This window comes from Pleurotus ostreatus (assembly GCF_014466165.1).
Source record: "Pleurotus ostreatus strain PC9 chromosome Unknown scaffold_6, whole genome shotgun sequence".
NCBI lineage: Eukaryota > Fungi > Basidiomycota > Agaricomycetes > Agaricales > Pleurotaceae > Pleurotus > Pleurotus ostreatus.
This window is the reverse complement of record NW_023503161.1, coordinates 756992-772334: the sequence shown is the minus strand read 5'-3', so window position 1 is coordinate 772334 and position 15343 is coordinate 756992. Positions and strand designations below refer to the sequence as shown.

Here is a 15343-nt window from a genome sequence, read left to right as displayed (position 1 = left end):
CAGTCGGCCAGCTTGCACATGTATGTGGTACTCCTTCCTATCGATTTCGTACCATAATCCCACCTTTGATGCTACTGTAAATTTATTCTTGGTTTCCGCCTAATGTCCGTTGATATGGGCGAGTGCTTTGATACGGCCACACTTCAAGTTCCTTCTGGACTGGCGTTTAGAAGAGTCGAACAGAGTCAAGCGAAGTCATTGTGCCAAGGCGCTGACAAATGGTATCAATCTGTGGGGATTTATCCGAGATTTTCCCGCAGTCTCGTACTTATATATCGAGCCGACGTGTTTTTTCACTCACGACTCACTAGCTTCCCTAAGCACCACCACCATGAGTCAAACCATCGAGCTGAGGGAGATTGAGACGATCTCGAAGTCTGTCTCTGAATCTGTCCACGAGGTAGAATCACTTCCGAGGCGGCTACATGATCACGGAGACTCTTCTCAGTCAACGGCCCAGCCGACGACAGAAGACCTCCAGGAAAATGTGCAGACGTCGCCCAAGAAACAAGCCATGACAGCCCGCGTGCAGTTTGCGACTCTGTGCTGGTGCTTATTCATGGCAGGCTGGAACGATGGGACTACCGGACCTTTACTTCCAAGAATTCGGGAAGTCTATGATGTCGGTGCAGACGGTTCTTCCCGTTGATTACGATGATCTGAAGCGCAAAACAGGTCGGCTTTGCAGTCGTCTCGCTGATTTTTGTCTTTGCTTGTGTGGTCAGTAATTTCCTTCCACTAGGTTACCGGAGTCCATAATATTATTATGCTAGGGCTTTATCGGCGGCGCACTGCTGAATGTCCCTCTATCTGATAAACTTGGCTTCGGCAAGGTTGGGTCCTCCTTTCATTGTATACGCCTGACTCTCATTACTGTCGAACATGTTAGGTCATTGTGCTAGGTGATCAAACCATTCGGACTTCTCAGGCCGTCGTGTTGTTGACATTGCGCAGGATCTATTTTGCAGGTAATCGCGTACGCTCTTCAAGCACCTGCGTTACCGTTCCCTGTGTTCGTTATCGCCTATGTTATCAACGGGGCTGGCATCGCGATGCAGGTAAACATCGCTTCCACGTCATAGCAAACCGTTGAATGACGCGATCTCAAGGATGCTCAAGCCAATGGATATGTCGCGTCCATTAAAGAGAACGCCGAGACGAAGATGGGAATCTTGCACGCTACCTACGGTGGGTTGACTGCGTCAGCACCGTGCACGAATGCCTTACGATTTCTTGCTGCTTCAGGTTTGGGGGCTTTCGCGGCCCCCCTTGTGGCAACTCAATTCGCGCAGATAGACAGGTGGTCATTCCATTACTTGGTCTCCCTTGGGATTGCCTTGTCCAACGCCGTCACCTTAGCCATGGTCTTCCGGTTCAAAGGGCAAGACGGTACACTCCTTCCTGCCGATACCACAATCTGTGTCACTCACGTCGCATTATCGCAGAATGTTTAACCGCGATGGGCCAGCCGCTCGGTGAGAAGGACAGTAGCGAGCACAGCAAGTTCCGGCAGATCCTGACCCAGAAAACTGTGCATTTCTTGGCCTTCTTTATCCTCGTCTATGTGGGGGTCGAAGTTACCATCGGTGGATGGATCGTCACCTTCATTATTGATGTGAGGCATGGAGGTCCTTCGTCAGGATATATATCATCTGGATTCTTTGGCGGTAATACTACCGTCGCCTGAATCAATTGTCTATTCACACTAACTTGGAACAGGTCTCACAGTCGGTCGCGTTGCCCTACTCTGGGTCAACAAGAAGGTAAGCAGCAACGTCGCGAAACCGGACGCTACTAACTACGGACAACTAGATCGGAGAGCGGCGTGTCTTATATCTATACACGTTCCTCGCGGTCGGGTAGGTGGCTCCACTTCTGCTCGTGCTCGTGCTCAGTATATTCTATACCTAGCCTCGAGCTAATCGTATGGCTGGTCCCCTCGCTAATTGGGGGCGCGGTCGCCGTATCGCTAGTCGGTGTCCTGCTCGGCCCATTTTACCCGATTGCGATGAACCACGCTGGGCGCATCATTCCTCGATGGCTGCTGACTGGGTCCATCGGGTGGATTGCCGGGTTTGGGCAGGCAGGCTCTGCAGTCATACCATTTATGACTGGTGCGCTGGCATCCAAATACGGGATACAAAGCTTGCAACCCTTGTAAGCCGGTCAATTGCAAGTTTCTCGGCTAGACGGTGCTAATATGATACCTTGCAAGGCTGGTTGCTATGATGGTCTTGATGATTATTCTATGGACGCTGGTACCCAGGACTCAGAGGCGAGAAGACTGAAATGTCAGTCAAGGCCTGGCACTGCCAAAGAAACAGGATCACAACGATTTAGTGGTCAGTATAGAAGTAAAAATGGAATTATGTATTTCGTTTCGAATGACCCCAAGCTTTTCGGACGGTTTGAAAACGTCAAACTCAATGCAGTTTCACCGTTCGCTATGAAAATGAAATGTTTTTCGTGGTTGTGGTATGCAATCATTGTACTCCTATGTCCACGTGGTATACGGCGTTCAAAAAACAACGTTCATTGGTTTCGGTGTGTGTCGCTTCTCTAGCAAAATCCAATGGAAGTGGTGAGTCAAAATTGACGGCTTCAAGGAAGAGAAGAGGCTCAGCGGAGTGTAGGACCCAGCTATAGTGCCCCGACTGACCCCAATACTCTCGTATTTCGAGACCTCGCCACATACATTTCCTTGGCGCGGAACGCGACCTCAAGACATCGAACGACGACGCGCCCAGCTCAACGATGTTTTCATATTCGACCTCCTTCTCTCTGCCGGGGGCGTAAAGAACCCAGACACACTATTTCCACCTCACAACGTCTCTGGTCTTGAGCGGCTGCTCGGGGTTATTGAAACATCGAACTACGACACCCTGAAGAAGGAGTGTTTGATTTACTGGCTGCTCAAGTGGCATTCCGACGGGCGTGAAGCCAGGTTCAGCGAGGACAGGTGCATTCCCCCTCAATTTGTGGTGTTGTCGGATGCGTATTGGTACCTAGATGCGGGCGTAGACATTCCGGTGAGTTCAGCGCCTTGTATAATCCACAGGCCTCAAGTGATGTCTTGAAAGCGTGCCGTTTCCATACTATCGGATCCGCGGATTAATCGCGACTTTGTCTCCAAAATCCTTCACGCCATTTCCACGTCGCCCAATGCCTCACCGCTTATCCTCAAATACGTGCGGACGGCGAAACCTATCCTCACCGAGCCAGATGATATTGACCTTTACGCCAACGCATTGGCAGAATCGAGTTTCCTAGAAGCATGGCAGCACCAGCGAACGTTTGGCGAGACTGATTTAACAAGGGAACGACTATTCAGAAATTTTGTAGGATGGTGCCTCATGCGTGAGTCCTTCCGTTATTCCATATCGAACCAGTGTCGCTGAAAGTATCCTAGCTATCCCAAAGATGTCTGCCCTGGCGCAGCTTCTCGCCTTTCCCATCTCCCCCTTCGAAGAAAAGCTACTACTTTCCATCGCGTCGCCGGCGTCTGGGGGACGCCAGCAGTCATATCTGTCCCAACTACCTACGTTGAGCCGCCTCTCACAGATCGTCCTACAAGATCTCATTTGTACGCGACTGATACAATGCGGGCGTTACACGGACGCCATCAAATTAGACAAGGAATTCACAGCCAATTCAGCAGCAGGCCCGACCTCTATACGAGATGACGATGCATCCTTGATACAGACACGTATCCAGGAGCGAAACCGCATGATGCGCGAAGTGTACTTGACGCTTACGCCTGCTGAACGCAACCTCTTGGACGCCGAGATGGATGGTCCGCCTGGTAACGGTGGTACTACAAACCTCATGAATGGAGGTACTCAACGCACTAACAACGCGCCTGATGCGGACCTAAGCATGTCCTGGGAAGAGATCCACGTCCCCCTTCCAGCGTACCCGAAGAGCAGTGGCTCAACTACAAAGACTGCCGCTAGGAAAAGTCATGGAGGTCTATTCGACTCGATATCTTCTCTTTCGCGCCCCCTCGCAGCCAGCACCTCTACACCTCTACGTGCATCCTCAATCGTGGATTCGTCCTCTAAAACAAAACCTCTTGGCGAATCTGCTCTTCTGGGATCACTGTCCGGCAGGCAACCTCGGGTCAGCTTCCCGCCAGTGCCCGTCACAAGTGCCTCGCCGCTCAGCTCCGCGTCTCGGCCACGATTATCGTTCCCCACAGGATCTGCGCGACTATCCACTGGCTCCAACCAACGACTATCATCTACCCTCAACAACTCCCAATCTTCGAAACTTCTAACCCAGTTTACACCAGCTAGTAGTGTGAGGAACGCGTTCTATAATCCTCCCCTGAGGAGCTTGGTCGCGGAGGACTCAAGTTCACGTACACCGCGACAGCACGTGCAGAACAGCTCGGGTGCCGAAGCAGATGCGGCGATGGATGAGGTAGCAAGCAATGATGCCGAGAGTGTGGGTGATGAAGAACGACCTGCAGAAGATGAAGGGGGACAAAATGAGGAAGATGAGCCTGGGTCCCCGGTGGAAGAGTTAAGCTATTCCGTCTTCGGGAACAGGCCACCGGCACAAAGAGAGCAGAAGAACGTCGAACAGTCCCGAAGACCATCAGAGCACTCGGCGACGCCGGCGCCTCCAGGCCACTTTGAAATCGGGCGTCAAGTTAGCCATAAAGACGACTCTGACGATGCGGAGGACGAAGAGCCCTTCAACCGAGAGGAAGAGCTGTTGAAGCTGAAAGCCGAGGTGCAGCGACAGCATCTTGGTCTGCCGAAAGCCAAGGCGCGGTCTACGCGGGCTAGTATCACCAGCGAGGCCAAACCTTCTCGTTCACGACGGCCGGCCGATACAAGCAAGGATAGGTCCACGAAGTCGACTCGTGCGAGTAAGGCGATTCGGGAAAGCAAGCCTTCTGATCTTGGGCGTAGCCTGCCTGGTTCGCTCATGGACGAAGAGGATAGCGACGATGACGCACATAATAACACAGCGCAGCGTGAGGAGGACGACAATGTCGCCCCTCTACCTTCGCAGTCGGAGAAGACGAGCCATACCAGAAGGTCGAGACGGTCGCGCTCATCTCTGTCTGTTTCGGACTTGGGGGATGACGAAGGGGCACGAACAAGAAGACGCTCGACTAGGATTTCAGCTGCTCATACGCCGTCTGAGGATGATGGGGCTCGCCGAAGTAAACCTCGGACAACGACCCGCAGAAAGAAGTGATGTGTTTCAGTCTTCTGTATCAGGACTAACGTGTTGCTGTTTATGTCCCTCGTATTTCGACGTTCACTATGTTCAAATTTGACTGCGACGTAAGATAGTCTACATTGGAGACCGACAGAACGGTGAAGAAAACACCGAGGCTATACAAGTATACAAAAAGGTGATAGTAAAGTATTGATGGAGCATGGCATCCAACGGGAGAAAATGAGAGAATTGAGGACATCTTAAACATCGTCGCCGTCCTTCTTGCCCTTACTGTTGGGGTGTAATAGGTTCACTGGCCACAGAAAAATGGGGGAATTTGCTTACTTGGACTTGGATGGCAACAACTCCGGGTTGATGAATGGTACAACACCACCCTGGGAGATGATAACATCGCCTAAGAGTTTGTTGAGTCTAAAGATCTGGTCAGTTGGGCTGCGTGTTACATGGTCTCAATACATACTCTTCGTCGTTTCGGATAGCGAGTTGCAAGTGACGGGGGACAATACGTTGCTTCTTGTTATCGCGGGCGGCATTTCCGGCCAACTCGAGAATCTCGGCGGCGAGGTATTCCAGAACAGCAGCGAGGTAAACTGTTCGCATTCGTCAGATTGTTGCGTTGATGAAGAATGAGTCATATCGCGTACCAGGGGCTCCTGCACCCACACGCTGGGCGTAGTTGCCCTTCTTCAGGAGACGGTGAACACGACCGACGGGGAATTGGAGACCGGCTTTCGCAGAGCGGGATTGTGATTTGGTATCGGTGCCAGCTTTGCCCCCGCTGGTAGATTTTCCGGCTTTGCCTGTTCGATACTCTTCAGTAAGGTAGCCACAAGACATAGCTTAGACAGCTGCATACCCTTTCCGCTCTGAGGGGGGAAACGGGTAAATTGAGGGTTTTACAGAACTGACAAGAAGATGCGCACCATGTTTGTACAGTAAGAGACGCGAGAAATTTACAATGCGTTTGGTGATGGTGGTGGTGGAGGGAGTTCAACGAACGAGTGTGGTATTGGCCTGGCTCATCGCGTCCTTATATAGTAGATCACGTGGCCAATGCTGAATTCTCACGGCACTGCTAGTCAGTCACGCGCCACAATTTCGGCAACGGAATGGAAAATCATGTCCCTCCTCCGCTCTTGCGCGCCATCTCTGCGCTGCTCGCGTCGTTCATTTCATCTGAGTGCCGTATGGGGCAGTAGCAGCGCAAATGCAGTGAAGACAAAACCTTCACCAACGACTGAAGATGACCCCCTGCCTCTACTGAATCGTCCGCTTGGCGTGGTCCAGCGCCCAAGGACGAGTACTAAAACACGGACAGAGAAGCTCCAGGAATATATGAACCAAGATGCGATAATAGAAGAAAGGAGACATATGTACGGTTGCTTTGCCTAACGACACGCTATTGAACTGACAGCGTCCCAGCATCAAGGAAGCCGCGAAAGGCTACTTCGATGACCTGAACAACACTCGGCGACATGGTGGGAAGACGTGGATAGCCCCACAGACCTTAATTCGCGAAGATGTGCGTATGTTGCTCTTTACTTCTCCGTAGGATCTCATTCCGTGCTCCAGAAAGCGCTATACCTCCCGAATATCTCCGGGAAGCCTCTGGTTGGCAAAAAGGCCGTGAACACGACTACCATGTGTGCGGGCCGAATAACAGTTCTAGCAATGCTCGGAACCAAGATCTCTGAGGTTCGATTGTCCCCCTTCCATTTGTTGTAAACTCAACTCGTTACCAGATACACGCGAAGGGATTCGTAGATCCTACTTACGAACATTATGGAACCCACCCATTGTTCCAATATGTTCAAGTCAATTTACAGGAGAACCTTCTCAAGTCCATCCTTGTCAATCTCTTCACGAAATCTCTTCGCAGTACGATTCCTCCGGAATTACATCCATATTACCTGGTTTCCAGCCAAAATATGGAATACGTTCGGGATGCCATAGGCATGACGAACAGCAAAGTTGGCTATGTGTATTTGATTGATGAAAACCTCAAGATACGGTGGGGAGGGTGCGCGGATGCGATGCTCGAGGAAACACAAGCGCTAGAGACGTGTACTGGTGTCCTGATAAAGCGGTTAGACAAGCTGAAGCCTCCGGGGACACGCCCTCGCACGTAGATGATACACGATATATTTTTTGACGCCTGCTGCGCTAGCTACGCATCCTGTGCAACTGTTAATTAATTTCTGAGTCCCCTGTCTCGTGGGTTGAGCTGTTTGTACATGGTGTGCAACGGCGTGTTTGCGCTTATTTCTGACGTGGCGAGGACGTGGTCTCTGGCGTTAAGACTGCATGAACGCCAAAGTTACATCCAACTCATAGACTTTTCTCTTTCTTCATTAAATGGCGTCCCCAGCTCAACAATTACCGCCAGGATGGGCTGCTGAATGGTTAGGATCGAGTATTTTACCCCCGATGTACGCTCATATTTCATATACATATCTAGGGACCCGGCGAATCAGCGCTACCTTTTCATTGGTGAGATCCACGATGCATATGCCCGCTGGGAGTACCTAATGTCGAGCAGAAACGGCGTCGGGCCATCGACAGTGGGAGCCGCCTGCCATGGTACCAGCCGCGCCAGCTGATCTGGTCACGTCTGGCTCTCCGCCTCCAACTCATCACGCAAAACGACGCCAGTACGCGGCGGGTCAGACCCATGCTTATTACGGTGATGCTGTAGCTCCAGATCCTAACTATGGCGCCATGCAGCCGCCTCCTCCTGCGGGCGGACAACTCTTCACGCCAGGTTTGGCCGCTGAAAACCAGTTTGCACAGCAGCAGCAACCACCTCAGCCATATTATGGACAACCACAGCCTGCACCGGAGTATGGTAACGTACCAGCGTATGGTCCCGGGCCGACCGCCGTTGGAGGAGGAGCCGTGAATGCTCTAGCAGATCAATTTGGTCAAATGGGAATGGGTGGTCAGAAGCAATTCCAGCTCTACACCACGAACCTACTCACGTCGCCCCCGGACCCCCGCGAGCTTCTACAACCTCCACCCGAAATTCGGTTGCCTCCCAATGCTTGTATATCGCCCTCCCCCCATGCCAATGCGCACCCATCCTACCAACGATCAACCCTCAACGCGATCCCGACTACATCATCTCTTCTCAACAAAGCCAAGGTTCCTCTCGGCCTGATCCTAACACCCTACCGCTCTCTCGATGAAGGGGAGGAGCCTGTTCCTGTGGTCACCGACACAGTTATCGCGCGTTGCAGACGATGCAGAACGTACATCAACCCCTACGTGCAATTCATTGATGGAGGCAACCGCTGGCGATGCTGCATGTGCAACATGTCGAATGAAGTGCCCCAACTCTTTGACTGGGACCAAGTCCGAAACCAGCCCGGCGATCGCTGGTCTCGTGCAGAACTAAATCACGCTGTCGTAGAATTTGTCGCTCCTACTGAGTACATGGTCCGGCCCCCTCAGCCAGCAGTGTACGTCTTCCTCATTGATGTCAGTCATGCTGCTGTACAATCAGGCATGGTTGCTACCGCCACTCGCACTATTCTTGAGAACCTCGATCGTATCCCAGATGAAGACGGCCGTACCAAAATATCAATTATCTGTTACGATACATCATTGTATTTCTTCTCCATCCCTCCAGGATCGGCGGACTCTACCATGCTCGTGGTTGCCGATGTAGAAGACGTCTTCTTACCGAAACCCACCGACCTGCTGGTGAACTTGGTGGAATGCCGACAGTCTCTTGAAACACTCTTAGGCCGTATCAATGGTATGTTCCAGGACAATATGACTGTTGGTAGCGCGATGGGCCCTGCTCTACAAGCCGGCTTCAAACTGATGGTATTTCTCTATACTATCCCCTCTGCTACAAGTGCCTAACTGATGTATCAATAGTCGCACATTGGGGGAAAGATCACTGTCTTATCCTCTAGTTTGCCTAGTGTTGGACAAGGTGCTTTGAAAAACCGCGAGGACTCGAAGATTCTTGGGACATCAAAGGTGCGCCGGGCATGTCGTTGTCGATCTGAAGGTCTAACGACGTCGATAGGAATCTGGCCTTCTACAAGCCGCTTCCCCCTTCTACAAAACCTTCGCCATTGAATGTTCACGCGCACAGGTTTCCGTTGATATGTTCCTATTCAGCGCTGCTTATCAGGACGTTGCGAGTCTTGGTTCGTTTCGCTTCCTCTGTGTAATTGCTTCATCTCATCCGTCTTGTTAAGCATGCTTGCCCCATTACACGTCTGGGCAGACATACTACTATCCTGGCTTCAATGCTGCGAAATCGGAAGACGCTATCAAATTCGCTCGTGAGTTTGGTGACGTCCTGGCCATGCCCATCATGCTTGAAGCTGTGATGCGTGTGCGAGCTTCACGAGGTATGTCTACCGCTACAAGTGGTCGGTTTAAACTTATAGTCGCGTAGGCTTGCGGATGGCGTCGTTCCACGGCAATTTCTTCGTTCGGTCGACGGATTTGTTGGCTATGCCCGCCGTTCCGCAAGATCAATCTTACGCTATCGAAATCCAGATCGAAGAGACCATCACAACTCCGTTTGTTGTTCTACAAACCGCGGTGCTGCACACTACTTGCTACGGCGAGCGCCGAATTCGTGTTATCACCTTGGCACTCCCCACTACAAGTAACCTCTCGGAAGTCTTCGCGTCTGCTGACCAAGTGGCGATTGCGACTCTCCTAGCGAACAAGGCTGTTGAGCGTTCGCTAACGCACAAGTTGGAAGACAGCAGAGATCACATCTTCGCCAAGCTCGTGGAAGTCCTGACGACCTACAAGACGAGCATGACGGCCGCTGGATCCGGCGCAAGTGCACAGCTCGCGATTTCGGAGAATTTGAAGATGCTTCCTGTCTTGGTGCTTGGTTTGTTGAAGAACGTGAGTGTCAGAGACATTGATGAGATTGGACAATGGTGTTAATGTTCGTTTATAGGTTGGTATCCGACAAAGTGCACAAATACCTCCAGATATTCGTGCATACTCTCAAGCTCTCCTCACATCTCTTCCATCTCAGCTATTGATACCTTACATCTACCCGAATTTCTACTCATTGCATAATATGCCCCCCGATGTACGCTTTACCCCTGCCTATACATCTCTCACCGCAGCTGATTGTTGTTTTGTAGGCCGGGACTGTTGGCGAGCAAGGTGTCATCATGCCCCCTCCTCTTCCCCTCACGTCAGAAAGAATGGAGAGGCACGGCTTGTATTTGATCGAAGACGGCCAGACTATGTTCTTGTGGATCGGTCGCGATGCCGTGCCGCAGCTGGTGGCGGACGTCTTTGGTCTACCGAACTACGAGGCTCTTCGCGGTGGCAAGGTAACACTCATCTCTCGAATCTGAACATAAACATAACTGATTTCGGGATCGTTTGCTATAGACGACGCTTCCTGTTATCGACACACCTATCTCACAACGCATAAGTGCTGTCATCCAGAAGACCCGCGAGATGCGCAGAGGCGTGTATTACCCGCATCTGTATATCGTCAAGGAAGACGGCGAGCAGCCGCTGAGGCTATGGGCGCTCAGCGCGCTCGTGCAGGACCGCGCAGACGTCCTGCCGAGCTACCAGCAGTTCATTCAGACTCTCAAAGACAAGGTGGGTGGGGTTTAGCTGTTTAGCTGTTAACCGTGTTGATTGTGTTGTGTGTCATGTTGTGCGAATGGTTGCTGATGTGTTAATGTGGATGCAGGTTAACGGGGTTGGCAGTTATTAATTGAACCGTATGATCGTAGAACTTCTCTGGATGTTTCTTTAGCGTTTCATTGAAATTCCTGGATTGATGACATTTTGGGCGCGCAAGATTGGTCGGTCAGCGCCACCGCGCGACCACGTCCACCCTGCCTATGAGAAGAACTGCTGTCTCCAAGCCCTGTACTCACCTAAATATATCATCGCAGTTATTACAACAGGAAGTGCGTTGAAGAGATGAAGAGACTGCGGGAAAGCGGGACACTGCTGGAAGCAAGTGTTCGAGGAAAGCGGTGATATCAGTGGTTTGAGTATGAGCGAAAGCAAGACAAAGGACACGGTTACTAGAGTTCAAGGTGATGGATAATTTTATAAGCTCTACCACCCTAATTCCGGAGAAGGCGAGAAAAAAGACTGGGAACCACAACCCGCTTGGCATGCCCCTTCGCCGTACGCTCGACGCTCCTAGACGACGCCACGAGTAATGGCCGACCCCTTTGGAAGATGGAGCGGCCTAGCACGCGTCCGCCTCGAAACGCGGCCTGACATACCGATCCTTCCCAGCTTCACTGATCGACGCGTGTAACTCCCTGAGATTAATAACGGATTGGTGGAATTGCCTCTGCGCGAATCGTCGAGAGATCCACTGCTTTGTCGAGGGCCTCGTCTATTTCACCGATCAGGACACTTCGCGTAGATGTGAGTCGGGAATTTCGGAATGAAGATCGGGTCTCTCACATCATGTCTCCCTTCACTAGATATAAACCAAGCGGTATCTCCTCTACGCCTTCATCCATGCTGTAGACGCGCTCTTTTGATTCCGAAAGCACAACGTTAGATTTCTGATCGAAGCCAGCCATTATTCCCTAGCATCTGGTTCTTTAGCGGGGTGTATTCGAGAGCATCGGGGAGGACATACGACGATGGCACGACCATCCTGGAGAATCAATAATACGTGACCTGCGCGATGGCGTAAGATGAGAGAAATCGTGTCAAATTGAGCTCACGCACGGTCGACATAGCCCTGAAGGCTTGACATATTACAGACCGCGGGCTGCCTGCTTGAATGGCGTCCTCCCGAGAGGTGGTCGATCGAAACGAAGTGGCTGGAGGCCTGGACTGTGGGAAAAAGATACCCAAGATGGTTGGTGATAGATACGCCTGCTTACCTAATGGCTGATATGCCCCTGTGGCGTGCGCGGCTACATCATGTCTTCGGCTCAGCTGGAATTATGGCAGCGGCAGTTTGTATCCGTGCGCCTTCGCTTCTCTTATATTTTCTTCCTCGTTCCTTCTCCGCCTCCCGCCCCCTGTGCCCAAATCCCTACGCTGTGCGTCCATCTCTTTCCCGAACCACCACCACGACTGACACGCCCTCTACCTGCAGCTTTTCTGATTCTTTGCATAACGACCCGACATCATGGCCTCGCCGACTCCAGAACGCGCCGACAAGTTCAGCAACGAGGAGGAGCTTGAGATGGAGCTCAAAGAGCCGCTCCTGGAGGAGGAGGACACCGCGCTGCCCACCCCTGTACAGGCGACGGCGCCCAAGCCCAAACCGAAGCTCTCAGCTGCCGCAATAATCCCCGTATGGATCGTCCTGAGTTTGTCGGTCATCATCTACAACAATTACCTGTACAACACTCTCAACTTCAAGTTCCCTGTGTGGTTGGTGACATGGCACCTCACGTTTGCTGTGAGTGCATATAGCCATGTATCGGCGGAGGGATGCGATAAGAACGAGACGCATACAGACGATAGGAACACGCATATTGCAGCGCACAACGCCCTTGCTCGACGGCGCCAAGGACGTTAACATGACCAAGGAAATGTTCATCAAGTCCATTCTTCCCATCGGTGTCCTCTTCAGCGGTAGTCTGATCCTCAGCAATACGGCGTATCTGTATCTGAGTGTCTCCTACATACAAATGCTCAAGGTGTGTGCTTTTTGAAATCCTGTAGATCTTTGCTCATGTCCTCCGACAGGCTTTTACACCAGTTGCCATTCTTCTTATTTCATGGACCTTCCGTATTCAAGAGCCCAATAAGAAACTCGCGATGATTGTCTTGATGATCTCAATTGGTGTCGCACTCGCATCACACGGTGAACTGCGATTCAACTTATTTGGGTTCATCATCCAGGCAGCAGCCGTCGCGGTACGTTGCAACCATCATGCGAGCCCGTTGTCCTTCTCATCCAGCGTCTACAGTTCGAAGCATCACGTCTTGTCATGATACAGATCCTTCTTCATGGGCTAAAGATGGATCCCCTCGTGTCACTTCACTATTACGCACCCGTCTGCGCGGCCATCAACCTCGTTATCCTCCCTTTCACCGAAGGCCTGGAGCCCTTCTACGAACTTGCACGGATTGGCCCCCTCATCCTCATCTCGAACGCGTCCGTCGCGTTCCTCCTGAACGTCGCAGCCGTGTTCCTGGTCGGCGTTGGGAGTGGTCTTGTCCTCACGCTAGCAGGGGTGTTCAAGGTGAGTGCTGTGTCATTCGATTGATAGCACGTACCGTTTCGGCCACCCAAGCCCCAAAAGCATATAATTATCTCGTCATTCGATGGCTTCCGAGACTTCAATTACTGACGGGCGTGTGTAATCCGTCACAGGACATCCTCCTAATCACCGGATCAGTCTTGATTTTCGGGGCCCAGATCACGCCGCTGCAAGTCATCGGTGAGTCTCTTACCACACCGCTATTAATACTGTCGCACCCGTTTCTAAATACAACAACAATAATGCCGTTAGGTTACTCAATAGCACTAGCGGGCCTCATCCTCTTCAAGACTTCAGGCGGCAAGTAACATTCGTCTACCCACCCGCATCTCCTACTATCTCCCACCACCCTGCGCTCGCATTCATTTCTGTTGCCATATTTCGGGTTCCATTTTCTCCGGACTCGCTGTCTCATGAGTTTATTAGAGTTTCAAGTACTTTAGCACCTGCCGAGGACATTCTTTCGAGCCATGCCATAACCATTAGACTCGACTCCATTGCCGAATGTAACAGTATAGTATATGAGTCCATTTGTTCCACAGGTCGTTGGCCTTGCTTCTGCAGCCCAATGCGACTTCATGGAGAGGATTCCCAGATATGAAAACAAAGAGCGGAATAAGTCCACTTGAGTATACATCTACGTCGTATCTAATAATGGACAAAGCCAAAGTCGGGATCAACTCCCGCTTCCATAATGGACACAAACATCTCCTGCGGAGGGCCTGACCCCCACTTTGAATCTCAATGCCAGTCTTTTCGCTTCCTACAGGTGAGAGCGAGGAAACCATGGCGGTCTGAAGTTGAATGTATACCTGGTATAGGATGGTTAAATATTCCTGAACTTGCAGCGCAGCGCAGGTTGTTCCCGCCTCGCTCCAAAAACAATTGAACCTGTCCAGAAGCCACAACTGCTCCGCGGAGGCTTTCGCGATCGTACGAGAAGGCATAACCGTACAAGAAGTGCGGTGGCACGTATGGGATGCCTTCCTTGGGGACGCAGTTGCGCGGCATACCTAGGATAGGAGGTAGGGTCGGGGTGGCCTTCATGCAAGTAGACTGAAACAAGTGCTGATCCATTATAGTTATGGAAGTTAAGCCACAACTAGCAACCTTATTTGCCTTTTTTTCAGTTAGACTTCCTCTTGAATTCTACCTCAATGGTGTCAAGATTCAGTAATCGTAAGCTACATTCAACATCCCTCGGGATGAGCGCTGATCATCTGCCTTGGTGTGAGGTCTAGATGTCGTCAATGATGTAGTTACAGAGCTCCCCAGAAGGCTGGCACCTAAGCACAGCACAGAGGTCGTCAGAACACTCGCAGCTAGTCCGCGCGTGGAAATGCCAGCACATACCGAGCCCCACGCCTGTCGGAGCAGCAGTGGCTGCCAGCAGGACCTGTGGCGCGTCAATATCAGTGTCCTGTTCCCACTGAGCGAGTTCAGGATAGAGTTAACGTACATTTGATCTATATGGCATTCGAGCATCTAGGTTAGTGTCTACTTGGGAACGGGCTGTCGTGGTTCTCACCCCGTGGATGCCAGGCTCGCCTACAAACGGAAACATACGTGCGTCAATATAGCGGTAGATTGTGATTTGTCGGAGTGCGAGCATCGACTTACATGTTCCATACGGGCAATATTGCCAGATCGACGTGCAACTGTACCGGGGAAGTCAGCTTCAGCCTCCGCGGGGGTCTCTCTGTCTTCTTACACAGCAGGAGTCCCTAAGTCATTTGGTCTTGGGCAACAATGATGGTCTTCAAGACCTACAGTCAAGTAAAAGTGAGCAAGCCATGCCTGTATGTCTCACGGACGACGCGCTGCTCACATTCTGCCTAAGTGCAAGTCGTCAGGGCCTCGTAGTACCCCGTAGCTTTACGAGGAGTGGTACGTACCGAAGTCGTGAGACATGCTGCAATGAAAGATCATCGTTCGGCTGGACGTAG

General features: G+C 51.5%; 7 protein-coding genes across 7 annotated transcripts; 5 read left to right on the top strand and 2 right to left on the bottom strand.

The window, feature by feature from the left end:
- Positions 1 to 331: 331 nt before the first annotated feature.
- On the top strand, positions 332 to 2161 carry PC9H_008500 (uncharacterized protein; the record flags this gene model as incomplete). The annotated part of the gene is made up of 11 exons (XM_036778010.1): positions 332 to 622; positions 676 to 720; positions 774 to 833; positions 890 to 902; positions 955 to 1058; positions 1110 to 1188; positions 1246 to 1389; positions 1446 to 1667; positions 1720 to 1763; positions 1813 to 1859; positions 1912 to 2161. 11 exons carry the CDS (start codon positions 332 to 334, stop codon positions 2159 to 2161), a joined length of 1299 nt encoding a protein of 432 aa, XP_036629438.1.
- Positions 2162 to 2572: 411 nt separating this feature from the next.
- Positions 2573 to 5211, top strand: PC9H_008499 (uncharacterized protein; the record flags this gene model as incomplete). Its single annotated transcript, XM_036778009.1, has 4 exons — positions 2573 to 2581; positions 2634 to 3029; positions 3081 to 3357; positions 3410 to 5211. The coding sequence occupies 4 exons, from the start codon at positions 2573 to 2575 to the stop codon at positions 5209 to 5211; spliced, it is 2484 nt and encodes an 827-aa protein (XP_036629437.1).
- Positions 5212 to 5435: 224 nt separating this feature from the next.
- On the bottom strand, positions 5436 to 6033 carry HTA1_2 (histone H2A; the record flags this gene model as incomplete). The annotated part of the gene is made up of 4 exons (XM_036778008.1): positions 5436 to 5466; positions 5521 to 5607; positions 5657 to 5786; positions 5841 to 6033. The coding sequence occupies 4 exons, from the start codon at positions 6031 to 6033 to the stop codon at positions 5436 to 5438; spliced, it is 441 nt and encodes a 146-aa protein (XP_036629436.1).
- Positions 6034 to 6315: 282 nt separating this feature from the next.
- Positions 6316 to 7325, top strand: ATP10 (Mitochondrial ATPase complex subunit atp10; the record flags this gene model as incomplete). The annotated part of the gene is made up of 4 exons (XM_036778007.1): positions 6316 to 6569; positions 6619 to 6718; positions 6769 to 6891; positions 6939 to 7325. 4 exons carry the CDS (start codon positions 6316 to 6318, stop codon positions 7323 to 7325), a joined length of 864 nt encoding a protein of 287 aa, XP_036629435.1.
- Positions 7326 to 7551: 226 nt separating this feature from the next.
- On the top strand, positions 7552 to 10918 carry SEC24 (COPII subunit; the record flags this gene model as incomplete). The annotated part of the gene is made up of 11 exons (XM_036778006.1): positions 7552 to 7598; positions 7655 to 7686; positions 7736 to 9024; positions 9079 to 9183; positions 9233 to 9356; positions 9408 to 9563; positions 9611 to 10077; positions 10133 to 10270; positions 10326 to 10520; positions 10582 to 10800; positions 10895 to 10918. 11 exons carry the CDS (start codon positions 7552 to 7554, stop codon positions 10916 to 10918), a joined length of 2796 nt encoding a protein of 931 aa, XP_036629434.1.
- A 571-nt stretch (positions 10919 to 11489) lies between these two features.
- Positions 11490 to 11932, bottom strand: PC9H_008495 (uncharacterized protein; the record flags this gene model as incomplete). Its single annotated transcript, XM_036778005.1, has 4 exons — positions 11490 to 11580; positions 11632 to 11759; positions 11813 to 11853; positions 11905 to 11932. 4 exons carry the CDS (start codon positions 11930 to 11932, stop codon positions 11490 to 11492), a joined length of 288 nt encoding a protein of 95 aa, XP_036629433.1.
- Positions 11933 to 12313: 381 nt separating this feature from the next.
- PC9H_008494 (uncharacterized protein) lies at positions 12314 to 13705 on the top strand (the record flags this gene model as incomplete). The annotated part of the gene is made up of 6 exons (XM_036778004.1): positions 12314 to 12589; positions 12648 to 12830; positions 12880 to 13050; positions 13104 to 13379; positions 13511 to 13577; positions 13650 to 13705. 6 exons carry the CDS (start codon positions 12314 to 12316, stop codon positions 13703 to 13705), a joined length of 1029 nt encoding a protein of 342 aa, XP_036629432.1.
- Between the last annotated feature and the right edge of the window lie 1638 nt (positions 13706 to 15343).